Source organism: Ochotona princeps, chromosome X (genome assembly GCF_030435755.1).
Source record: "Ochotona princeps isolate mOchPri1 chromosome X, mOchPri1.hap1, whole genome shotgun sequence".
Taxonomy (NCBI): Eukaryota; Metazoa; Chordata; class Mammalia; order Lagomorpha; family Ochotonidae; genus Ochotona; species Ochotona princeps.
Window position 1 is genome coordinate 107,291,427 of NC_080865.1, and position 27,337 is coordinate 107,318,763.

The 27,337-nt window shown below is 43.0% G+C and overlaps 1 protein-coding gene and 1 pseudogene across 1 annotated transcript in view; both read right to left on the minus strand.

The window, feature by feature from the left end:
• F8 (coagulation factor VIII) overlaps positions 1 to 27,337 on the minus strand; it is a 113,228-nt gene that overhangs the window by 79,752 nt on the left and 6,139 nt on the right. Inside the window, exons 2-3 of the mRNA XM_058659188.1 lie at positions 12,257 to 12,378; positions 6,721 to 6,843 (exon numbers count right to left, since the gene is read on the minus strand). Coding sequence (XP_058515171.1) covers positions 6,721 to 6,843; positions 12,257 to 12,378 — 245 coding nt within the window. The remainder of the gene's footprint in view (positions 1 to 6,720; positions 6,844 to 12,256; positions 12,379 to 27,337) is intronic.
• LOC118760818 (meiotic nuclear division protein 1 homolog) lies at positions 870 to 1,424 on the minus strand (annotated as a pseudogene).

The following is a 27,337-nucleotide window of genomic DNA, read 5'->3' on the forward strand; positions in this document are numbered from 1 at the left end:
TCCCTGGATCTCTACCTGCTTGGCCTATGTGAGAAGCCACAGGTACGTGATGCGCCATGTCTCCGGGGGAATCCCCTGACAATGGTCTTGACTCAATGAAATCTCAAGCTGGCCTGACCACTGACCATACAGGCAAAAATTGTGGGCTGCACCCTAGTCTCTTCTCTGTCCTTGTATGGGCTGTGCTGGGACTTCCTTGATAAGCAACTCTGAGAAGTTGAATGAGACCCACAGCCTACCTGCCAGCCACATATGGTGAATGTGACCTGAGGCATACCTGCGAGCCATGCATGTTGTAAGTGACCTACTACATGATTGGAGGGTCCAGAGAGATTGGCATGCCTTCTAGCCAATTACAGTATCATCGTGTGGGAGGACTATTGGGAGATAAGACACCTTTCTGCCTTCTCCTTTCTTAGTCTATGTAAGTTGTACATGCTTTACAGTAAATGCACATGCTCAGTCAGACTACCTCCAGTTGTTCTTGCTACTGCTAAACAATGTCACCTCACCTCCTCTGTGTTTTCGGGGGTCTGCTGGTCAGGAAACCCCTGAGAGGAGATCCAGAAGAGACTCCTGGCTCTTGGCTTTGAATCAGCTAAGCTCCGGCTAGTGAGGCCATTTGGGGAGTGAACCAGCAGAGAGATTTTTCTGTTTCTCCTTCTCTCTATAAATCTGCCTTTTTAATAAAAACAAACAATCTTTAAAAAGGAACACAAATGAGTTTTTGCATTTTATACTTATCTGAAATTAATAAAATGATAAACATGGCAGGTAAGCATATTGTGTACAATTAGGTACTTTGAGTTGGAAACCTCAGCGATTTACATATTCACAAGTTCACAGATCCTTCCCCAGCAGCAAATATTTCAGTCTATCTAGTCAAAGTCTTCCGGGATTCCTTTTTTTTTTTTTTTTTTAACCAATTTTGTTTCTTACAATTCAAATTTTCTTTTGGCCCAAGGTTTTATTGCAAACATGTCAGCCCATCTGTTAGCAGGTTTTGTTACTTTATTTGCTTAATGTATTTTTCTACAACTTGTGGGTTACATTCTTCATATTTTTCAGCTTCTGTTTTTAGCTGTACCCTTTGTTCCCACAGTGAAAAAAAAATCTTTTGCTCTCATGGTTCATGTCAGCCACTTTTAGCGCTCTAATGTTTTTCTGTAGGTTTGTATGCTCTGGCTTCCCTCAGACAATTGAGATTCCAGAACCTCCAAGTTACTTTACCTTGCATGGAGAGCTTTCTGGGAGAAGCCCTCTCACAGTCAACTGAGGTTTTGCCATCATAGCAGTAATGGTTTTTTCGTTGGGAGCAATCTTCTCCATGTCTTTCAGTTGAGATATATCTTTCATCTTAGAAGAAATATTTCCATCATACAGGGTCTCTTTTCTTGTGCACTCAGTCCCTTTTACTTTGACATGTCACTAGCAACTGGGCTTCTGAAGGTTGGGCTAGTTCTGCAAATTAGTTTTCAATATCCTGTTTGCCCCCAGCTGTAGGCTACTACCCAGGTTGCATTGTACCTAGGCAAGTGTTACACTGCTGGCAGAAAAACAGTAAGGCCTGGGTGTTGGGCGGGCTGGCCAAGGCAACTCCACTTGTCAGCAAGTATATGGGTTGGTTTGGGGGGTTGGGGTGGGGGCAGGGATGGGCCAAATCTCAGCACACTGGCATGTGTGGGAGCCAGGCTAGAGTGCAGGTCATGCTGGGCTAGGCCAGGCTATCCCACCTACTGGTTTGCATGAAAGCCAAAGATGGGGGGCAGACTGGGCAGGGCTGGACTGCAGTACCCACCAGTGAGAGTTGGGACTGGATGTGGACCATACCAGGCCAAGCTGGAGCACCTGATGGCAAAGACCAAGACAAGAGATGGGTTATGCTGGGCAGAGCCAGAGCAACCACCGGCATGTGCAAGATAACTGGTTGGAAATGAGCCTGCTTGTGGAGCTAAGGGGATGCCCCAGCTGGGCTGTGGTTCCCACCAGTGAGCATGAGAGACAGAACTGGGTGGCGAATTAGGTTGGACATGACTGCAGCACGCCTTGGCATGGGTGTAGACTGGGTATGAGGTGTGCCAGACTGGGCTAGGCTTCAGCATCTGCTGGTGCTCACAGGATCCAGAGTGGGTGTAGGATGGATTGGACTAGGTCTGTGTACTCACTGAAACATGCAAGAGCTGGGTCTGGGGTGGATCAGGTAGGAATGGCTGGACTGCAACATCCAACAAGAGCTGGAATGGGTGTGGACTGGTCAGGCAAGGCCATTGTACTTGCCAGGACAGGAGGCTGACCAAGTCAGGCTGGGTCAAGAATCCACTGGTAAGCACAAGATCTGCAACTAGGGGTGACTTGACAGGGAGCTTGAGAAACTCTTCTGTCAGTACACAGTCTCTGCAGGTGGGTACAAAAATCAAAGCTGGGAGCAGCCCAGACCAGGCCAGGTTATAGTACCTGCCAGCATACAAGTGGGTCAGGTCTGGGGGCGGGCCAGTCTGGGCCAGTTCATAGCACTCACTGGCAGATTTGAGAACTAGGATGGGGTACAGGACAGGTCAGATTCGGCCTGTCACATTAGGGCCAGGACTGGGGGCCGGTTGGGCTGGGCTGAGCTGGCCTAGGCTTTAGTACCTACCAATATGAGCTGAAATGGGGCAGACCAGGCCAAGCCAGGCTACAGCACCCACTGGGGAATACCAAGGTTAGGTGAGCCATGCCAGTCTGGGCCACAACACCCACCAGCACAAGTAAGACCAGGATGTGGGGCAAGCCCCATAGGGTATCCGCGGGAGCTCCCCTGTTGGGCCACTGTTCCTGCTAGTGAGTGTGAGAACTGGACCTGGGGGCAGACGAGGCTGGCCAGGACCACAAAGTCCACTGGCCTGCATGTGAGCTAGGTTAGGGGGACAGCCAGGCTGGGCTAAGCAACAATATCCACAGGTGCATGCATGAACCAGAGTAAGCGCAGGCTGGTTGGGCAGACTAGACCATACAACCACCTGAACAGTGTAAGATCTGGGGGCTGGGAGTGGGCCCAGTAGGGAAAGTCTGGGCACTCTCTGTTGTGCTGCAAGTCCCACTGGTGAGCATGAGAATCAGGACTGGGGGTGGGCATGGCTAGACAGACAGTGACACCTGACAGCATGTGGGCTGAATGGTGGGGTTGGTTGGGTTGAGCTAGGATCCAATGCCCACTGATGAGTATGAGAGACTAGTAAGATGTGGGACAGACTGGAGCAGTCTGCTGTACATACTGACGTGCACAGAAACCATGGTTGGGGGTGGGCCTGGTGGGGGTTAATGGGGGTAACTCCAACTAGGCTGCAGTTCTTACTGATGTGTGAGGGCCGAATGTGTGGTAGGCAAGGTTAGGCCTGGGCCACAGCATCCATTGGTTTGTATATGACATGGGGTGGGGACAGAACTGAACAGGCGACTGCAACCACCAGCGTGTGTGTGTAAACTGATGTAGGCAGTGGGCTGAGCCAGTCCCCACACCGGCTGGCACACACAGGAGTCAGGCCTGGCAAGGTTTCATTTCGTTACTGCTGCCTTTGATTTGCCAGCAATGTAGTCAGCTCCGTAGCTGCTTTGCAAGGGCTTGCAGTACTTCTGTTATGCTCTCCACGATCATCTTGGGCATTAACAAGGCAGAATGTTCCCAAGCAATCAGTGTAGTTAAAACATTCACACTGTTTTCTAATACAAGACACTGGCATTTTTATATTAAGTAACCTCCTTTTTCAAAAGGCTTTTCATGCGAGGTCGAATTACCTTTCCCCTCTAACTGCATGAACATGCCATAGGCTCAGATTGTTTTGTCTGAACATTGTTTTTGTAAAGGTAAGTTAGAGGGCCCAGCACGGTAGCCTAGTGGCTAAAGTCCTTGTCTTGCATGTGCCGGGATCCTATATGGACTCCGGTTCTAATTTTGGCAGCCCAAACACAAACAGGCACTCATATGGGATCCTGGCATTTGCAAGTGGAGGATTTGCCAGTTAAGCCACAGTGTAGGGTCCATTGTACTTCTAACTTAAGTTCTTTAGGCTCCACATATGAATGAGATCATGTGATACTGGTTTTTCTGTAGTTGAATCATTTCACTTAACATAAAACCTCTAATTCCATCCATGCTATAAATGACACAATTTTGTCTTCCTTATGGTTAATATTTCACTGTGTTTATACCACATTTTCTTGCTCCATTGATCACTGGATGGACACTTGAATTGGTTCCCTGTCTTGGCTGTTGCAAATTGTGCTTCGATACACATACGAGTGCAAATGTCTTTTGAACAGATTGATTTAATTCCCCCTGAATACATAGCTATGAGTGGACTTGCTGGATCATATGGTAGTTCTAATTTAGTGTTTGAGGGAGCTCCGCACTGATTTCCACAGTGGCTGCATTAATTTACATCCCTACCAACAATGCCCAAGGTGCCCTTTGCTCCATATTCTCACCAATACCAGTTATCTCTTATATTATTGATAACAGTGCGAGGTGAAATGATAGCACATTGTAGTTTTGATTTGTATTTCCATGATGACTTCATGCTGAGCATTTTCCATGTTGGACATTTGCATGTTGTCCCGTGGGAAACGTCTATTTCAGTGTGTTGACCATTTTTGAAATTTGTTACTTGGTTGTTTTGCTACTGAGTTGTTTGAGTTTCTTATATATTCTGATTATTATTTCCTTGTCAGATGTATAACTTGTATTTCCTCCTATTCTAATTTTTTAAAGACTTATTCATTTTTTTATTGGAAAGCCGAATATACAGAGAGGAGGAGAGACAGAGAGAAAGATCTTCGATCCAATGATTCACTCCACAAGTGGCTGCAACAGCCAGAGCTGTGCCAATCTGAAGCCAGGGGGAGGGGGCTAGAGCCAAAGCCCAAGGTCTCCCACACGGGTGCAAAGTCCCAAGGCTTTGGGTCGTCCTCGACTGCTTTCCCAGGCCACAAGCAGGGAGCTGGATGGGAAGTGGAGCTGCCAGGATTAGAACTGGTGCCCATATAGGATCCCGGCGCGTTCAAGGTGAGGACTTTAGCTGCTAGGCCATGCCGCTGGGCCCTATTTCTTCCTATTCTATAAATTGTCTTTCAACTCTGTTGATTGTCTCATTTTTGATCCAGCAGATTTTTAAAGATTGATTTTATTTATATTAAATACGGAGTTACAGAAAGAGAGGAAAAGAGAGAGAGAGAGATCTTCCATTAGCTGTTTTGCTCTACAAATGACTGTGACGGCCAAGTAGGCCAGGCCAAAGCCTGAACCCAATGGCTTTTTCTGGGTTTCCCACGTAAGTGGTAGGGTCCAAAGCACTTTTATCATCATCCACTACTTTTCCAAACTGCTACAAGTTATATGTATCTATCAGAAACAGAGCATCAGGATGTGAACTGGTATCCTTATGAGATGCCAGGGTCACAGGTGGTGATTTTACCCACTATGACGCAATGCAGAAACTTTTTAAGAATTCCGGAAGTTTAATGTAATCTCATTCTTCTATTTTTGCTTTTGATATGTGTTTTTTTTAATGCCCTGATTTATAATGTCCTGAAGTGTCTCCTTTATGTTTTCTTCACAGTTTCAAATTTCAAGTCTCACACTTAGGTCTTTAATCCGTTTCTGAATCTTTTTTCTTTGTTTTCTTTTGTTTCTGCCCTGATGAGAGATAGTTTCTGGATTGAGTTAGACTCATGCTGCCTCTCTCTAACGCTCCCATGGTACCCAACACTAGGAAACACTGAGAAAAAAGCTTTACCTTACTCATAACCCTGGAACTTCCAGTGGTTGTATTTGTCATTATCCTAGAATGTCTCCCTTGAAAATGGAACCAAAAAGAAGAAAAATAGAGCTGAAATGGAAGGGGAAAAATATTGCAGGCTCATCATTTAAAATTATTTACTGATTTATGAACTTTATTTAGAGGAGGGAGAATATCTCCCATGTACTGTCTACTCCCCAGATACCTGCAACAGCCTGTACCAAAGCAAAATCAGGACGTGAGAACTCCATCCAGGTCTCCCACAGGGCAAGGGGTGGGGGTACAGTTCTAAGCACTTGAGCCATCATCTGCTGCCTCCTAAGTCATGCATGAGCAGGAAATGGAACAAAACATGGAGCTGAAGCTCAAGCCAGGCACTCCAATATTGAATCACTTAAATCCTTGTATTCAGCTATACCCTGCAGATCCCATTTATACTCTTAAGTTACATGAACAAAGGTCAACATAATTTATATGTATCACAAGTATATGTATCATACATTTATATGTATGACAGATCACAAGTTCTGGAATCACTACAGGTTTTAATCCTCTATAACCTTGAACTCAATACATGCCAGTCCCTGCTGAGGATGTAATTCCAGGTGTGAAATTACAATGAGGCTTGTTACTCAGTGTGATGGGACTGAACTGGTTATCACAAAAATACGTTGTTATTTAAAAAAAAAAAAAGAGTACAAGTTTCCTAGCTCATACTATTCCTCTCTCACACTGAAGCCCCTGCCATGAGGTCCTGGTCAGAGGTTGATTCTGGCACCATACTCTTGGATACCCAAACTGTGAGATAAATGTATCTTTTCATTGTAGGGTACCCAGTTGCAGATAATTTGTCAACAACACAAAATGGACAAAGATAACCACTATCACAAACACACATCTCACTCTTCCAGTCCTTAGGATGACAATTATAGGATATTTGACTCACCCTCTGAAACTTTCCAGTAAGACACACCAACAGCATGAAGACTAACAGGATGAGAAGCCATGTTCTTGAGTATAATGACCACTGTGTCATGAACTTCAGCCTGAATGGTGGGACCCAGCAGACCTGCAAGAATACAATGTTGCCAATGGTCAGTCCAGAAAACCTAGGATGACAAAAGTGAACAGCAAAGCCACAGTGGAGAAGCATGCCATGCCACAAAGAATGTTAAATAAAAATGAGTTACATTTTTTAAATTTTAGTTCTTTTTATTATTATCATTTGATGATACAGCTATATAGATCCTGAGATTTCCCTTATCCCATCCCCAAGTCCATCCCCTCTCACGGGGTTCCCCTATATTATTACTGTAGTATAGTTTTTCATAAATAGTCACATGTCCATCATTACGAGCATAGACAATAGCACAAAGTCCAGCATCCTAGTGGCAAGACATAGTAAACAGTTTCATTGGGAGTCCATCTGGTCTGGAAGTAGAGATGCATACTGCATTGTATCCTCACATCTGGATGTGATAGTCTCCATTACACAGTTACTATACATCCCCGTAAGTAAAAAGCCACACAAGAAAATGAACAACAGGAAGAAAAAAAGAAATTAACAACACCATGAAGTTAAATAACATGCAACTGAATGAATAATGTGTCACCGAAGAAATGAAAAAGAAAATCAACCATCTTGAAAAAAATTCTGCTTCTGTATGATCTATGAGTGACTGAAAAATTTAATCAGAAGAAAGTGTTTTGAAGAGATGAAACTAACAAAAAAATAAAAATCCATGAGATGTAGTTTCCACTGATCTTTATTGGTGAGATATGTCTCCTGTAGGCAACAAATAGATAGCTTTTGTTTTTTAATCCAGCCTACTAATCTATGGTGTTTGATTGATGAGTTTAAGCCATTTACATTCAGGATTAATACAAATAGGTGGTAATTTGGTCCTGTCATTTCATCAATGGGTTGCTCATTGGTTTAGTCTTCTGTTGTCATTTTACTGGGATGTTCTTCCCATTTGCCTTTGGTTTTGTTTGGCGCTATTCCTCTTGTCTGTCAAGAGAACATCTTGAAGTATCATTTGTAGGGCAGGTTTGGAAGAGGCATTTTCTTTTGACTTCTCTTCACTGTGGAAGAATTGTATTTCATTTTCAAAGACAAAGGAAAGTTTTGCTGGATATGTTCTCCTGGGCCAACATTTTTTTTTTCTTTTAGAATCTGGACTATGTCACTCCATTCTCTTCTTGCCTGTAGAGTTTCCTGTGAGAGATCTCCTGTGAGTTTAATTGGCATTCCTTTATATATCAGTTGATTTTTTCAGGTGCACATTTAAGGATCTTTTCTTTCTGTTCAATTGAAGAGAGCTTGATGATCATGTGTTTGGTGAAGATCACTTTTGGTCAAGCCTGTTGGGAGTTTTGTGTCCCTCTTGGATCTTGTTTCCCAGTTCTTTCTCTAGATTAGGGAAATTTTCCTGTATTATTTGATTAAATACATTTTAAAACCCAGCTTCTCTTTCTTCACCTTCTGGGACTCCCATAACTCTTATATTTGGCCTCTTAATAGTGTCTTTCAATCCCTGAATACTTTTTTGGGGGCCTGATCCAGCTCTGCTTCCAGATTTTTGTTTGTTTCTCCCTGGTGACAGGAAATATCTTCTAATTTTGAGATTCTTTCTTCTGCCTCCTTCATTCTATTTTGGAGACTCTCCACTGTACCTTTAGTTTGCTCCACTGTATTCTTCATTTCTGATATATTAGCTTTCATCTGATTCACTACCAGTGTGACATATTCCTTGAATTCCTTGAACCCCTGTAGTACATGCTTCTCATTGTTGATAAGAAGCTTTATAACGAGTGTTTTGAATTCTGTATGCCCCATTTTCTCAATGTTTTCCTCAGTGAACTCTTAAGTTGGCAAAGGGTTTTGCTCCTTTGCAGGGTAGTCTTCAGTAATATTCATTGTGCCTCTATCTCTTCTTTTGCTCTTGGTCATTGCACTTCTGGTTAGCAGAGTCTTCTCCTTGGGGCAAGTTTCCAAGCTGTGTCACGCACAGGTCTGCAATTCCATTTTACTTACTGTGGTTGGTCAGAGCTCTTTGTTTGCAGTCACTTGTGCCACTCCCTCCAGCGAATTCCAGGTCTGGGTTCTTATGTTAGATTTCCACCATGGTATCCATAGCCCCAGCTCCTGGCTCGCCAGTCTCCACTTTCTGTGATACTGTGCTGAGGCTGCACTGTTGTCTGTGCAACCTTTCTCCCAGTTCCTGTTGGAGCAGGTCCTGGAATTAGGGAGACACCAGGTGTCCTATATAGCTAAGTTGTTGGTGGTGGTGATCTCGCAGCAACCTGTTGGCTGTTAGGTCTGAGGGCCACACGGACCTATTTTGACCCATACAATGCCATAGTTGGTATTGTTTTCCTGTAGGACCACTGCAGTGCAATGAGCTCAGCGAATTCTCGTCAAGCTCTGCACATGTGCAGCTCACTGTTGTCCCTGAAGTCTTAAATTCTTTGCCACACTGTAAGAAATGGTGCTTGATGCGCCACTACTAGAGTTCTTGATCTGCTGGCTATCAGGTGTGAGGGCTACCTGGACATATCTTGGGTGGAACCTGTAGGATGCCACGTTGTTGCACTTCACTGAGCCAGAAGTGAGTTCACTCCCAGCTTAGTGCATGTGCAGTCCTGCCCCATAGGCCTTGCCTTCTTGAATCAAATGGTGCCCGATATGGCTCTAAGAGGTGGACTGGGGTGTGAAATCCACCCTGTTCCCGCACTGCCCGTCTGGGATCTGCCGCTCTGTCTCTGCTCCTGGTCAAATCAAACAGACCAGCAGGACGGGCAGTTCTTTGTCGGGTTCACCTTTTGAGCTCCTGGTGAGTGTCCCGTTCCCACCTTGCTGCTGGTGGAGTTCTGGCTGCAGGTGCAGTTCAGATCTCCATTAGCTGAATGCTGCTGGGGTGTCAGTCACCGCAACACCACACTGTTGTGTCTGCTGCTTTCCTGTGTCTGTCAGTCTCCAGGCACCCCTCTGCTGTTGTTCTGTCCTTTCCTATTTCCTGGAATGTGCCCTCTCTGCTTCACACTGGATAATATTTCTCCGTCTGTTTAAATGTGTCCTTACCCTATTCTGCCATCTTGATTCTGATACTTCTTGCTGACCCTTCAAGGTTCTGAGAGAAGATTACTGGTAGTTCAATCAGTGAATTTTTCTGTTAACTCACTCAAATACTATTTGTGTTGCTACTCTTCTCTAAAATCTGCGGTATATATTAGAAATGCAATAGTGAATAAAACAGATCATGAAGATCACATTCCTGAGACATTGCACATCTAAATGAGCAGAGAAGAAAACTTTAAGTTGTTACAAATGCTATCAAGCATACTGGTATGTTGGAAAACTATGAGTCAGGAGGCAGGTCATACTGAACTGAGACCTAATGAAAAAGAAGCAATGTTGACAATTAAGATGTAGTTGAAGAGAATTCAACGCAAATAAAACAAACTCAAGTTTCCTGATGCATAAATAAACATGACAATTCTATTAGTATGTGGCTGAAGCAACGTGAATGAATTGGAGAGAAATAGGAAATAAAGTTATAGAGGTAGGTAGGAGTATAGCCCACAGGTATGTCAATAAATGCAGACTTCACAACTAAAACATGTATTGGAATTTGTTTAGGAAGGAGAGTGAATAGGACTTGCAAATGGAAAGAATGAAAAATGACTCCTATAATTTTAGCTTGTACTTGTTGCTGATCACTCAAGTCGTGGCACAGAAAACTGAGAGAAAAATTCAGAGTTTCATTTAGTAGACAAATTACACATAAGTAGCTACAAATGATTTATTGAATGAACTGGATTCAGTGTGATAAAATAACTTTATTTTTCTTAGATCACTCTTTTGAAATGAATTTTCCCTCCTAACACTTTGGCTGATTGTAGGTCTTCTCCAGTGAACTCTATGTAGTAGCAAACAGTATGACCTTGAAATACTAAGTCAGTGGAACCTATTAGACCACCTCCTTCCAGATGATTTCTGACAGGTTCACAAACATGCAATGGGTAAAAGATGTTTATTGAGAGCTACATTGCTTTCCTACCTTCCTTTCCTAGTTTTCCTCCTCATTTCATCTCACTGAAATGGACCCTCTAAGGTATGAACAAGTGAAAAACGGGTGGAAGTGGAAAAAGAGACATAATGACAAAGTGTTGACAGAAGCAGTGGTACATGCCACAATTCTGCTCGCTCTTTCCTACAGAACTGACATGTCCTCGCCAAAGGTTCACTTATATTCTCCTACTTTCTGCTTCTGGCAGCTACAAATCACATAGAAGTTTTTCAGTTGGGCTCACCTAGCTGAAGTGGAAGACCACTTGCCACTATGCCCTTAGGGAAATTTCACTGTAAATACTCGCCAAAGAGATCTTCAGTTCTAAACTCATAAGTTCTTACCCCTCTTGTACATGGGCTGCAGATGAGTGAAGCTAAGCAGTTGCCACTCAGGGAAAACATCTGAAGTAATGTGAAAATCTGGGATTCATTAGCATATTTATTTTGAAGCCATAAAACTGACTAAGATCACCTAGGCAGTGAAGATAGAAAGAAAACAAAATGAGGGTCCAGTGCAATGGCTCATTGCCTTGCATGCCAATATCTCATATGTGCCCCAGTTTGTGTCCTGGTTGCCCCACTTCCCATTCAGCTCTTTCATGGTGGCCTGGGAAAGAAGTTGAGGATGGCCCAGTCTTGGGACCCTGCACCTGCGTGGCAGACTCGGAAGAAGCTCCTGGCTCCTGGCTTCGGATTGGCTCAGCTCCAGTTATTTATGAGCATCTGGAGAGTGAACCAGAGGACAGAAGGTCTTTCTCTCTGTCTCTCCTTCTCTCTGTGGATCTGCCTTTCCAATAAAAATAAATAAATCTAAAGAAAATAAAGAAAGAAAAGAAAATTAATCTAAGCTCAAGCTCCAAAGCACTATAACATTTAGAGACCAAGCAGAGGATGGACAAAATTTCAAGCACTGTGTTTCTCTTAAGTTGACCAAAGGAAAATGTGAGCAAAAGAACATCCTCTTTAGCAAGTAGCCCTCTTTATTTTTATTTATTTTTTTATTGGAAAGTCAGATATACAAAGAGGAGCAGAGAGAGAGACGAAGATCTTCTGTCCACTGATTCACTCCCACAGTGGTTGCAACAGCCAGAGCAGAATCAATTCAAACCGAAGCCAGGAGCCAGGAGCTTCATCCAGGTCTCCCACGCAGGTGCAGGGTTCCAAGGCTTTGGGCTGTCCTCCACTGCTTTCCCAGACCACAAGCAGGGAGCTGGATGGCAAGCAGGGCTGCTGGGATTAGAACCAGTGCCCATATGGCATCCTGGTGCATGCAAGGCAAGGACTTTAGCCGCTAGGCTACCATGCCTGGACCAGTAGCCCTCTTGAAATAACAGCTTCTAGGTTGGAGGATCCTTGCTAAGAAACAAGACACTCATTTTCATTATTCACATTCTATATTTTTCATTACCCATCCAGGGTGTCCTGGGCTTGGCGACATTGAAATGGTGATCCGTGAACTCTACAAACACAGTCTTTTTGTAGATGACTGACTCGTTGAATGGAAAAGATCTCGGCATTCTAGGAGGAAATCTGTATGGAAAAAGGAAACACTCATTCACTTTGTGGATTTTTATTTGAATCAATTTTTCCCAAATTATGTCAGACACCAGCTTCAGGAAGCCCAGAGAATATCGACAAAAATAAATTCAAACAAAACAAAAAAAACCCCAAAAAACTATGATATTCAAACTTCAGAAAAAGTCTTTTAGGCAGCTCAGGGGAAAAAAGAACTCTACCTGTAGAGGAGCAAAGGTAAGAATTTTACCTCCAGGGGCCTGGCACAATGGCTCAATTGACTTTGTCCCTCCCCACTGCGCCCCGCCCAACAGCACCACTATCCCATATGGGCGCCGGTTCTAATCCCAGCTGCTCCACTACCCATCCAGCTCCCTGCTTGTAGCCTGGGAAAACAGTGGAGGACGGCCCAAAGCCTTGGGACCCTGCACCCATGTGGGCCGCCTGGAAGAAGTTCCTGATTCCTGGCTTCTGGCTCCTGGCTTCAGATCGGCTCAACTCTGGCCATTGCGGCCATTTGGGAAGTGAATCAGCAGATAGAATATCTTTCTCTCTCTGTCTTTCATTTTCTCTGCAACTCTGACTTTCAAATAAAATAAATAAATCTTCTTTAAAAAAATGGAGAGCAGAGGGGTATACATTTCTCACAGCAGCTAGTCATAGCTTCTGACACTCGCATTCCACATCAGAATCCTGGGCTCCAGTTCTGGCTCCTTCTCTGATTCAGGTTACTGCTAATGTGTATGCAGAGAGGCAGCAGATAGTACTTTAAGTATTGGGTCCCTGCCACCCCTTTAGAGAACCAGATTTTCTTTCTTTTTAAAATTATTTTTAAATTTTTTCTTTGTTTAATTTTTTTTTTTTACGATGCAGTTCCTTAGGTTCAGGGATTTTCCTTCCACTTCCCTACTCCCCCCACCACTGATTTCTACTATATTATTATGATAAGCACGGGTCCATTATTCTGCTATTTAATTGTATCCTAGACATCATAGGTATAGGGAGCCTAGCATCCTATTGTCAAGATGTATTTAACAATTTCATTGGGAGAACCAGATTTTTTAAAAATTATTTTCACTGGTTTCCATGATACAGGTGTAAGGGACTCCACCGTTTTGCCCTTCTGTTTCTCCTTCCCGATTTTTCCTTTCCACCATTTCTCCCCATAATGTAGTAGTACAATTCTTTAGTAACAGTCATAAGTTTAACATTCAGCTATTTAACTGCATTAAGTCATTGAACAAAAAGAATGGCAGAAAACCTACTATCATATTGTGAAGGTGTGTTTAACTGTTTCACTGTAAGTCTTCCTTTTATTCAGGAGTAGAGATGCCAACTGCAACATATCTTCACTTCCAGGCTTGATAGTCTCCATCACACATTTACAGATCAAATTTTATTTGTATTTATTGGGAAGTCAGTCAAGAAGAAGAAAAGAAGAGAATAATTTTTTTTCTTGTAGGCTTAAAAACTTATAAAATTACCCAAAGAAGTACTTGAATAATGATACCTGTAAAAGTGTTAGTGTTTGATTTGCTTTCAGACAATTTCGATGTAAGCTGGGACCATTGCCACATAAGCAGAGCAGATAAAATTGGCAGTAAATTATTGCTTTTAAGATATGTGACTGAGAGAATCAAGATGGCAGAATAGGGTAAGGACACATTTAAACAGACGGAGAAATATTATCCAGTGTGAAGTAGAGAGGGCACATTCCAGGAAATAGGAAAGGACAGAACAACAGCAGAGGGGTGCCTGGAGACTGACAGACACAGGAAAGCAGCAGACACAACAGTGTGGTGTTGCGGTGACTGACACCCCAGCAGCATTCAGCTAATGGAGATCTGAACTGCACCTGCAGCCAGAACTCCACCAGCAGCAAGGTGGGAACGGGACACTCACCAGGAGCTCAAAAGGTGAACCCGACAAAGAACTGCCCGTCCTGCTGGTCTGTTTGATTTGACCAGGAGCAGAGACAGAGCGGCAGATCCCAGACGGGCAGTGCGGGAACAGGGTGGATTTCACACCCCAGTCCACCTCTTAGAGCCATATCGGGCACCATTTGATTCAAGAAGGCAAGGCCTATGGGGCAGGACTGCACATGCACTAAGCTGGGAGTGAACTCACTTCTGGCTCAGTGAAGTGCAACAACGTGGCATCCTACAGGTTCCACCCAAGATATGTCCAGGTAGCCCTCACACCTGATAGCCAGCAGATCAAGAACTCTAGTAGTGGCGCATCAAGCACCATTTCTTACAGTGTGGCAAAGAATTTAAGACTTCAGGGACAACAGTGAGCTGCACATGTGCAGAGCTTGACGAGAATTCGCTGAGCTCATTGCACTGCAGTGGTCCTACAGGAAAACAATACCAACTATGGCATTGTATGGGTCAAAATAGGTCCGTGTGGCCCTCAGACCTAACAGCCAACAGGTTGCTGCGAGATCACCACCACCAACAACTTAGCTATATAGGACACCTGGTGTCTCCCTAATTCCAGGACCTGCTCCAACAGGAACTGGGAGAAAGGTTGCACAGACAACAGTGCAGCCTCAGCACAGTATCACAGAAAGTGGAGACTGGCGAGCCAGGAGCTGGGGCTATGGATACCATGGTGGAAATCTAACATAAGAACCCAGACCTGGAATTCGCTGGAGGGAGTGGCACAAGTGACTGCAAACAAAGAGCTCTGACCAACCACAGTAAGTAAAATGGAATTGCAGACCTGTGCGTGACACAGCTTGGAAACCTGCCCCAAGGAGAAGACGCTGCTAACCAGAAGTGCAATGACCAAGAGCAAAAGAAGAGATAGAGGCACAATGAATACTAGTGAAGACTACCACTGTGTGGGACATGCCATCCCTGCTGCAGATTGTCTGGTGAGTGGGAATGCCTGAGGGCATGCTTGAGCTGCGAGGAATGATTTCTGGGGGTTTTTATGGACTGAGCACTGCACTCACAGGAAGGCAAGGGAGCTGAGATGGTGGAGTTTAGAGGGGGAAACCAGAGGACATGTCTGGGTCAGGCCAAGGGACCCCCCTTGTGGGAGGCCTGGACTGAGACAAATAGCTTTGCCTGCCACCCACTGGCACATGCAAAATCTGGGGCTGGAGGGCCTGCCTGACTGGGCTAACCCACAGTACCCACATGCTAGTGTAACAACAGAGAGTGGATTAAGTCAGTTTGGGCTACAGCACAAGGTCTGGCGGCAGATTCTGCAAGGAACTTGTGGGCCTGCCTATGTGGTACTGCAGCATTCATCAGTTTTCATGGAGAGTAGGGGTGGTGACAAGATGATTCAGGCTGAACTGCCGGAACTCACCTGACACTCACGGGAGCTGGGGCTTGGGGGAGGCTGGGCAGGGACAGATTGAACCACCCCCCAGCACATGCAAAGGCTGGGACTGAGGGCCAATCATGACAAACCGGGCTGCTGCACATACTGCACATGCTGGCAAGCATGAGACCCAGGGCTGGGAGCAGGCCTGGTAGCAGAACTTGGGAAACTTCCCTACTAGGCTACAACTTCCTTGGGGAACACAATAGCCAGGGCTAGCAGTGAGCCAGGCCAGGCAAGGCTTTAGCACTTGTTAGAGTTGTGTGGGCCTGGTCTATGGGCCAGGCTGGGCTGGGTCAAGTTGCAGCACATGTCGGCATGCACGACAGTAAGACATGGTGATGGTCTTGCATGGCTGGGCTAGGCTGCAGCACCCATTAGCAAGAGCTGAGACTGTAGGTGGATCACGTCAGACTGGTTTGAAGCATGCACAATACAAGGTTAGAAATAGGGTGAACCCAGACAAAGAACTAATCATCCTACTGGTCTGTTTGATTTGACCAGGAGCAGAGATAGAGTGGCAGATCCCAGATGCACAGTGTGGGAACAGGGTGGATTTCACAGCCCAGTCCGCCTCCTAGAGCCAAATCAGGTGCCATTTTGTGTAGGGAGACAAACGCTATGGGACAGAAACGCCCATAGAAATGCACTGAGCTGGGAGTGGACTCATTTCGGGCTCAGTGAAGTGCAACAATGTGGTTTACTACAGGTTCCACCCAAGATAGGTCCAGGTAGCCCTCAGACCTGATGGCCAGGAACTCTAGTAGTGGCACAACAGGTACCATTTGGTACAGTGTGTCAAAGAAGTTAAGACTGCAGGGACAACAGTAAGCTGCACATATGCTATGATGGGACCAAACTCACTGAACTCAGTGCATTGCAGTGGTCCCTCAGGAAAATAATACCAATTTTGGCATCGTACAGATCAAAATAGGACTATGTGGCCCTAACGCCAAACAGGGGTGGGCCTAGCTACACTAGGATGTAGCACCCACCAGCAAGAGTTGGAATGGGTGTGAGCCAGTTTGGCAAGGCTGCAGTGCCTGCCTATTAGTGCCAGTACTGGGGGACAGATGTCAGTTTGGGTAACAGCACCCACTGGCACATGCAAGATCTGGGACTGGGACCAGACCTGGTAGGGGAACCTGGGAAACTCCCCTGCTAGGTTGCAGCTCCTGCTGGTGAGTGTGAGAGCCCTGGCTGGAAGTGGTAGGCAAGAATCAGTCCACAGCATTGACTGGCACAGGCAAGAGCCAGGATGAGTTACGCCAATACCCACCAGGTCGCAAGAGAATTGGACTCAGAACTCCAACCACAGAGAGAATCACAGGGTTTGTGGTCTGACCATGGAGTACATGTGGCAGAACTGGGCCCCTTAGTTGTTGAATCTGTGCAGCAGACAGCATGCCCATGCACATGGGATGCATGACAACCAGTTCATTGATGCCTGCAGAGGACATCTAGTAGCATGGAGAGCATAATAAATTGGACAGCCCTCCTAGTCAAATATCTGTGCAAACAGAAATTCTAAGGTGGTCTTTGTCAGCCAATGGACTTTGGAAGGATTTTCTCATTCTTAGAGTGATGAGATCAACAGCACTTCAGAAGTATCAAAACCACTTAAGCAGTACCCTCAGAACATGCTCCACATTGGGGACACTGGGATGACATTGGGTGGCCGTCTCCCTTTCCAGGGTACTGAGATGGTTGGGCTGCTGGGAGCAGCCCTCTTCCCTTCTCTTCTGCACTTTCCCCAGATACAGAAATTAAAAAGGAAATTGGAGGCAGCTGTCTCATCCATGTTCCCCCATTCCTCAATCCTCCCCACCCTAATTGGTGGTCCACATGGGCATGCATCCTCTCCACTATGAAAACATCATCAGGAGAATCAAGATGGTGGAATAGGGTAAGGACACGTTTATACAGACAGGAAAACATTTAATCAGCATGAAGCAGAGAGGACACATTCCAGGAAAGAGAAAAGGACAGAACAACAGCAGAGGGGTACCTGGAGACTGACAGACACAGGAAAGCAGCGGACACAATGGTGTGGTGTTGCAGTGACTGATACTCCAGCACGGCGATCTGAACTCCACAGCAGCCGAAACTCCACCAGCAACCAGGTGGGAAGAGACTTTCACTGGGAGCTTGGGAGGTGAACCCAGACAAAGAACTGTCCGTTCTGCTGGTCCATTTGATTTGACCAGGAGCAGAGACAGAGCAGCAGATCTCAGACGGGCAGTGCGAGAACAGAGTGGATTTCATAGCCCAGTCAGCCCCCTAGAGCTGAATTGGGCACCATTTTGTGTAAAGAGGAAAGGACAAGGGAGAGGACGAAGCATGCGTTGAGCTGGGAGTGAGCTCATTTCTGACCCAGTGAACTGCAACGACGTTCCATTCTACGGGTTCCACCCAAGACAGGTCTGGGATAGTCCTCTGATTTGACTGCCAGCAAATCAAGAACCTTAGTGGTTATACATCAGGCGCCATTTTGTACACTGAGGCAATAGCTTTGGGAATGCTGGGGACAACAGTGAACTGCGCATGTGTTGATCTCGCGAGAACTTGCTGAGGTCCGTGATTGCACTGGTCCCGCAGGAAAATAATACCGACTGTGGCATTATACTGGCCAAAATAGGTCCATGTGGCACCCACACCTAATGTCCAACAGGTTCCGGCAAGATCAGTGCCACCAACAACCTAATTATATAGGACACCTGGTGTCTCTAATCCTGGGACCTGCTCCAACTGAAAGTGGGAGAAAGGTTGCAGAGACAACAGTGAAGCCTCAGCAGGGTATCACAGGAGGTGGAGAGTGGTGAGCCAAGAGCTGGGGCTGTGGAGACCACGGTGGAAATCTGACGTAAGAACCCAGACCTGGAACTCGCTGGAGGTTGTAGCACAAGTGGCAGAAAGAAAAAGTTGTGTACCAACTGCAATAAGTAAAATCGCATTGTAGACCTGTGGGTGACACAGCTTAGAAACCTACCCCAAGGAGAAGACTCTGCTAACCAGAAGTACAATGATCAAGAGCAAAAGAAGAGACAAAGCACAATGAATATTACCAAAAACTCCCCTGCAAAGGAGCAAAACCTTATGCCAACCTCAGAGTTCACTGAGGAAGACATCGAGAAAATGGGGCACACAGAATCGATACGACTCATTTTAAAGATTCTGATTAACAATGAGAAGCTCATGCAAGAGTTCAAAGAATTTAAGGAAGCAATAAAGCAAATCAAGGCTGATATATCAGAAATGAAGAACACAGTAGAGCAAATTAAGAGTACAGTGGAGAGTCTCCAAAACAGAATGAAATAAGCAGGAGAAAGAATCTCAGAATTGTAAGGTATTTCCTGTCACCAGGGGGAAGCAAACAAAAAGCTGGAAGCAGAGCTGGATCAGGCCAACAAAAGTATTCAAGAATTGAAAGGCACTATTAAGAGGCCAAATATAAGAGTTATGGGAGTCCCAGAAGGTGCAGAAAGAGAAGCTGAGTTTGCAAATGTACTTAATGAGATAATAAAGGAAAATTTCCCTAATCTACAGGAAGAATTGGGAAACAAGTTCCAGCAGGGGCACAGAACTCCCAACAGGCTTGATTAAAAACGATCTTCACCACGACATATGATCTTTAAGCTCTCTTCAATTGAACATAAGGAAAAAAATCCTTAAATGTGCACGTGAAAAAAATCAATTGACATATAAAGGAAAGCCAATTAAGCTCACAGGAGATCTCTCACAGGAAACTCTACAGGCAAGAAGAGAATGGAGTGACATATTCAAGATTCTGAAAGAAAAAAATTGTCGGCCCACGATAACATATCCAGCAAAGCTTTCTTTTGTCTTTGAAAATGAAATAAAATTCTTCCACAGTAAAGAAAAGTTACAAGAATTTGCCTCTTCCAAACCTGCCCTACAAATGACACTTCGAGATGTTCTCCAGACAGAGAAAAGGAATAGCACCCACCAAAACCAAAGGCAAATGGGAAGAACATCCCAGTAAAATAACAGCAGAAGACTAAACCAATGAACAACCCATTCCTAAAATGACAGGACCAAAGTACCACCCATACATATTAAACTCTGAATGTAAATGGCTTAAGCTCAATCAAACATCATAGATTAGTAGACTGGATTAAAAATCAAAACCCATCTTTTTATTGTCTGGAGGAGACTCACTTCAACAAAGATCAGTGGAAAGTATATCACATGGGTTTTGTTGTTTTCTGTCAATTTCATCTCTTCAAAACACTTTCTTCTGGTTAAATCATTCGGTGACTCGTAGATCATGCAGTGGCATCATTTTCTTCAAGAAGGTTCTTGATTCTCATTTCTTCAGCTACACATTAGTCATTTAATAGCATGTTATTTAACTTCCTGGTGTTGTTAATTTTTTTTTCTCTCTGATGTTGATTTTGTTTTGTGGCTCTTAATTTAAGGGGATGTATAGTAGCTGTGTAATGGAGACTGTCATATCTAGTAACATGTCATTTAACTTCAGGCATTGTAAATTTCTATTTTTCTTTTCACTGTTGATTTTGTATCATGACTTTTCATTTAAGGGGATGTATAGTAGCTGTGTAATGAAGACTGTCATATCTAGCAACATGTCATTTAACTTCAGGCATTGTAAATTTCTGTTTTTCTTTCTATTGTTGGTTTTGAATCATGACTTTTCATTTAAGGGGATGTACAGTAGCTGTGAAATGGAGACTAACATCCAGATGTGAGGATACAATGCAGTATGCATTTCTGCTTCCAGACAAAGATGGACTTACAATGAAACTGTTTACTGTATCTTGACAATAGGATGCTGGACTCTCTGCCATCGTCCATGCCCGCAATGATGGACATATGACTGTGTATGAAGAACTATGTGTTAGTAATGATATAGAGGAACTAGATGGGGGGAGGGAACTGGGGAGGGGATAAGGGAATATGAAACTGTATTATAAAATAATAACAACAATAATAAAATGTATTAAAAAACAAAACATCATCAAAAATAAAATGATTGTTTTTTTAAAAAAATCCAAAAATCATTCTTCTCAGGAACAGAAAAGATGATACAAAAGTGCATCTGGAAGCAAAAACCACCACGAATAGCCAAAGCTATTCCAAAGAATAATAATTAAGCTGGAGGAATCACAATTCCAGACCTCAAGACATATTATAGGGAAGTAGTCATCAAAACAGTCTGCTACTGCTACAGAAACAGAGAAGAAGATCAATGCAACAGAATAGAAATACCAGAAGGAAGTCCACACATGTACAGCCAACTAACCTTTGAGAAGATCTGGTCTCTTGAACAAGTGCTGTTGGGACAATTGGATAGCAACTTGTAGAAGTAAGAAGCAAGACTCCCACCTTTCACTTTATACAAAAATCAGCTCTAAATGTTTCAAGGACCTATTCTGTACCCAGAAGCCATAAACTATTAGTAGAAAACATTAAAAGCAATCTGCAAGATACAGGCATTGGGAAAGACTTTTTAGAAAAGTCACCAAAAGCACATGCAGTCAAAATCAAAATAAACAAATGGGACTACATCAAACTAAGAAGTTTCTGTACAGCAAAGGAAATGATCAACAAAGTGAAGAAGCAACCATCAAAATGGGAGAAAAGGCTTGCAAATCTCACAGCTGATAGGGGACTAATATCCAGGATTTACAAAGAGCTTCAGAAACTCAACAACAGCAAAACAAGCAAGCTTGGAAAGAAATGGGGGAATGAAATGAACAGACATTTTTCAAAATAAAAAATTTAAATGGCTAACACATATCAAAAAAAAAAGCTCAGGCTCCCTAGCTAATGAGGAAATGCAAATGAAAACCACACTGAGTTTCCACCTAACTCCAGAGAGATTGGTCTACATTCATTCAGAACTCTATTAACGCCACCTCCTGATGTGGATGTGAGGAGAAAGGCAGCCTTCTTCACTGTTGGTGGGAATGTAGGGTAGTACAACCACTATGGAAGTCAGTATGGAGAGTGCTAAGAGAACTGAAAATTGATCTACCATATGACCCAGCTATCCTGTTTCTGGCAATATATCCAAAGGAACTGAAATCTGCATATGAGAAAGTGACCTGTAATTGTAAATTTACAGCAGCACAGTCTACAATGAAGTGAAGACATGGAAACAACCCAGTTTCCCGTCAAATGAGGAGTGGATAAAGAAACTGTGGTAAATCTGCTCTGTGGAATACTATTAAGCCATTAAAAAGAATGAAATTCTAATATTTGCAACAGAATGGCCCTAACTAGAGACCATGATGCTCACTGAAACAAGTCAATCCCAAACACCATATGTTGTCTCTGATTTAAGGCAGCCTTCATGCAAAATACAAAATCAATAGATATATAGGTAAACATGTTTGTACATACGTTCTCATAGCTGAATTGTGTAATGGAGACTAGCATAGAGAGAAGTGAAGGTGCAATGCAGGATGCATCTCCTGAATAAAAGGAGACTCACAACGTAACTGTTAAATACATCTTCACAATAGGATGCTGCACTTTCTGCTATTGTCTATACCTACAATGTCAGAATACACTTATACGCAGAATAATGGACTTGTTACTATTGTTGAAAGACTTAATATTGTAATAAAATAGGGGAAATCAGTGGAAAGTGGGGAGAGGAGAAACCCCTGAGACTATGAAACTAGGATTAAATAAATAAATCAGTAAATAGGTAAGTAAAATCTTGTAAAATGGTAAAAATCAGAAATAATGTGTAAAATGGTGAGCACTTTCAACCTATCACTTCAGCACCAATTCCAATGAAGCTAAAAGTAGTCAAAATTCAAGGAGAACCTGCCTCTTAAATAGTCAACATTCACCCTCGAAGCAAAGTGCTAAAATAAAATACTAAATAAAAAACAATCCATAGTCACAGATCAAGTCCTAGGCATTCCTTTGTGTGCCACAAAGATGGAGCTGGCTTGGTGCTCACCTCCCTCTTGCGTGATATAGCTCTGCATTGCACTCTCCTAGGGTTTCCAGCAACACCAGAAAAGCCACTGCAGCAGTTCCCAACACTGATGACCATGACACATAACTTTATGTACTGGCTTGAGGACAAAGGCCAGACTACTGATAAGGAAGTTTTTCCAGGAAAAAGAGCTGACTTAGAGGGGATGAATGGACATCTGTACAGGCCAGAAGGCACAGCAAGCTTCATGAACAGGTCATCAGATCAAACCCATGACCAGTGGGGCATCCCCCAATGCCTGGCTCATTGAAGAGGGAACAGAAAGGCCCCGAGTTTCATTTATAGTTGGGTAAGATTGGTATGCTGGTACAAGCCAAAACCTGACTGCCATTATACAAAAACCCCACTTAGAGGTGACTTTGGTATACACAGATAAAAGGAAATCTGCCCAATGAGCCAATTCTTGGCCAATATTGTTGGTTTTCCACTTGATGTAAAAAGAGAAATGCTTTGAGATTTAAATGCAAAAGATCATGGACAAATGGAATTTGGATTTAAGTTTGTTTTGCCCCCAAAACTTTTGAAAATTACGTATAGATTCCTCAACTATACAGACTAACAAGAAACACCAAATGGCTTAGTGTCTGCTAAATGGTCTAGAAAATGGCATAATCCATTCCTGTGCTGCCAAGCTGTGAACTAAGAGACTACAGAGGCAATAAGATGATTTGTACTTGTTAGAAACAGCCTCACCCATCCACTGAAAGGACAGACTCAGACTCACAAAGCTCAGCAAAAGTGAGACTTTATTAATGATCTTGTAAGATCTGATACCTAGTGGGTCAGCATATCCAGGGTGGTTTACAGCAAGCTATGCTGAGTATTACAAGGTGACAACATTCCCAGCATTTGCTTCAGCTGTTTTGGCCACTCCTAACATCCTGTTTGCCTGGGAACTTTCAATGGGCATGTAATCTAGCTATTATGCTGGCTAACTACTTGTCTGAAAACTATTAGGCTAATTAGTTGTCTACTCACAGCTAAACATCCTACTTTGAAAATAAACCAAATGTTTGTTTCTCACACATGGACCCAAAAATGTGGGGTCCCATGACTATTGTGATTTAGTTACTGTTGCCACTAAAGTGACAACATTTTAGAGTTACCCATATGATACAAGTAATCTCTCTCAGTGTTAAGGTAACAGCGTTGGACTTTTTCCATGCCAATAGAAAGAGACACATAATCCTAGCAGTTTCCACTGGTTTCTGAGAAGACTCAGCACAAGTCCAGAGACAGTTATTTTGATATAATCTAACACAGTGTCTTCTCTCAATATTTGTTACTACAGTGAACACATAAGGCACATAAAAATGGTTTGTATGGCAAGATTAGGGTCAAGAGCCCACAGAAACACTTTTTCTTCCTCTGACAAGAACAAAAACAGGATAGATAAACAACATTGAGGGACAGAGAAACAAAAGGCCTAGCAGGATATATTTCAAGGCAAGATTTTTAAGAGTGACTTTGGTTCTGTTCTGAGCTGCAGGAGGAAAACACAATTTGTCTATCTTAGTTTCCTCACAATAAGTGACAAAATGTTCCAGGGTTCACATATTTTTCTCTTTCCTAATTTTTGTGTTTTTTTTTTTTTACTTGTGTACTTCCTTTGTGACTCAGTATGAAAATCCTGCCAAATATATTTGGCAACAACTGTCCTTGACATGAACTGTTCTGTCACATTTTATCTAAAACCAATCAGAAAACCTATTCTGTTCCCTGACCCTTACTCAGGAGAAGCTGAGCAGCTGCAGGAATAGATAATAGAAAATTGAGTTTTGCCAATTGTTTATTTCAGACCTTGGCAAAGGCTTTCAGGACGTGTTCACATTCAGTTTGTCCTATTAATCAGTGTCAAGACAATCTAGATTGTAGAATGGAATCATCAAAAATAAAAGGTCTATGAAACTTTTCCTGGTCAATGCATGTGAGTGCCTGTCCAACAAAAGCCTAGAAGACAGTTGACTTCACTTAATTCCATTTTACACTCCAGCTGTTCACTTGACCTTGGGCTGCATGACAGATGGACACTGCAATACAAAGCACAGTGCAGCCGGGTCTCTGCTTCATCATTAACAATACTCAACTGCAGGATCTAAAGGATGTACAAAAACCTCAATGTGAGCTAAAACTATGAGATGCTTAGAAGAATGTGTAAATTGTTTCTAAGCTTAGATTTGGCAATTAATTTTTAGACATGACACAAAAAGTAAAAAACCAAAGGGAAAAACAAATAGGAGTTCATAAAAATGAAAAATTTTATGCTTCAAACAACATTATTAGCAAAGCAAAAGATAGATGTTCATTATTTTCTTATCACAGATGTTATAAAAGGGTTGTGGCAACTACACATATACTTTCAATGTCATACTAAAAAATGCATAGCCCAATAAAGAAAGAAATCATATGATTTTTTCCACATATGCAAATGGACAACAAAAACTTGACAACACTGGGCCCGGTGGCGTGGCCTAGTGGCTAAAGTCCTCGCCTTGAAAACCCCGGGATCCCATATGGGCACCGGTTCTAATCCCGGCAGCTCCACTTCCCATCCAGCTCCCTGCTTGTGGCCTGGGAAAGCAGTCGAGGACGGCCCAATGCATTGGGACCCTGCACCCGCGTGGGAGACCTGGAAGAGGTTCCAGGTTCCCGGCTTCGGATCGGCACAGCACCGGCTGTTGCAGCTCACTTGGGGAGTGAAACATCCGATGGAAGATCTTCCTCTCTGTCTCTCCTCCTCTCTGTAGATCTGACTTTGTAATAAAAATAAATAAATCTTTTAAAAAAAACTTGACAACATGTACAATATCATTAATCTCAGATAAATGCAAATGCAAATCACATTGAGATACCACTGCATTCCCCTATGATGGCAGAAACAGAAGATTGTGAGTGGCAAATGTTGGTGAGCATGTGGAAAACTTGGAGCATTCATACACTTCCAGTGGAAATGTAAAATGATTAAAAAACATGAAAGTTCATTAAGTAGTCAAACACCCTATGACCTAGCAATTCTATTTCTAGCTATATTCCTAAGAGAAATGCAAACGTATGTCCAAGTAAAGACTGTACATGAATGTTATTAATAAAATTATTCACAGTGGTGAAATACTGGAAGCAATCCAAGTGTTCATAAAGAGATTAATGGGTCATAAAATGCAATCCATTCATATAACAGAATGGTATTCAATTATAAAAAGGAACACAGTGGCCAGAGCAGTGCTTTAACAGGCTAATCCTCTGCATGTGGCACTGGCATCCCATAAAGGCACCAGTTCAAGTGTCAGCCAATCCACTTCTGATCCAGCTCCCTGCTGATGTCCTAAGAAAGCAGTGGATGATGGCCCAAGTCCTTGGGACCCTGAACCCATATGGGAGATCTGAAGGAGGCTCCTGGCTCCTTCAGACTGTCCCAGCTCTGGCTGTTGCAGCTATTTGGGGAATGAGCTAGTAGATGGAAGAGTCTATCTGTCTCTCTCTCACCTATATGTGTGTTGTATGTATGCAACTCTTAATTTCAAGTAAAAAAATAAATATTAAAAAATAAAATATAATGAACCGTACTGACTCATGCTACAACATGTAAGAATCCTAAAAAAAATTATGGTACATGAAAGGTGCTTAGATACAAAAGGCCATATATTGTAGGCAAAGCTGTACAGACAGCAAGTAGACTGATGGTTGTAAGAGCAGGGAGTAGGGGAATAATTGGAAGTGAATGCTTAATAAGTACAAGATTTCTTTTGGAGAGCAATGAAAAAATATTCTGGAATTTGTTCTAATGGTTGCACAAATTCACAGATATACTAAAAACCAATGAAGTGTACACTTTAAAATCGTGTATTTTATGATATGTGAATTATATTTCAATAAAAATCAGATTTAGGAAACCAAAAAAGAAGTATAGAAACTGGTGCAATGACTCAACTGGCTAATCCTCCCTTTCCAAGGACCAGGATTTCATACGGGTGCCAGTTCATGTGTTGGCTGTTCCACTTGCTATCCAGCTCCCTGTTTATGACCTGGGAAAGCAATGGAGGATGGTCTAAGTGTTTGGAATCCTGTACCCATATAGGAGATCTGAAGGAAGCTCCTGGCTCCTGGCTTTGAATTGACTCAGCTATGGCCATTTTGGCCACTTGGAGAGAGAAACACTGGATGGAAAGGAAAATCTTTGTCTCTTCTTCTCTGTGTAAATCTGCCTTTTCAATAAAAACAAACAAATATTTTTAAAAGAAGTGTGAATTTTACAATAAGTCATATGTATAAAAATGAATTTGAAAAGAGTCAGGAAATAGTCCAAACTTTATACTATTAAATTCAACAACTTGGTAAAAAATGGACTCCCAGTGAAACTGTTAAACACATTTGGACAATAGGATGCTAGACTTTCTACCATTGTCTATACTTACAATGTCAGGATGCACTTAAAAGAATTATGGACTTGTGACTGTTGTTGAAGGACTGTACTACTGTTACAATAATATAGGGGACCATATGGGGTGCTGGCACTTGCAGATAGAGGATTAGCCTGTTGAGCCATTGTGCCAGCCCTGTATGATCAATTTTATTCAACATTGTACTAGAGGTTCTTGTCAGTGTAGCAGGACACAAAAATGAACTAAAGTAAGTAAAATTGGC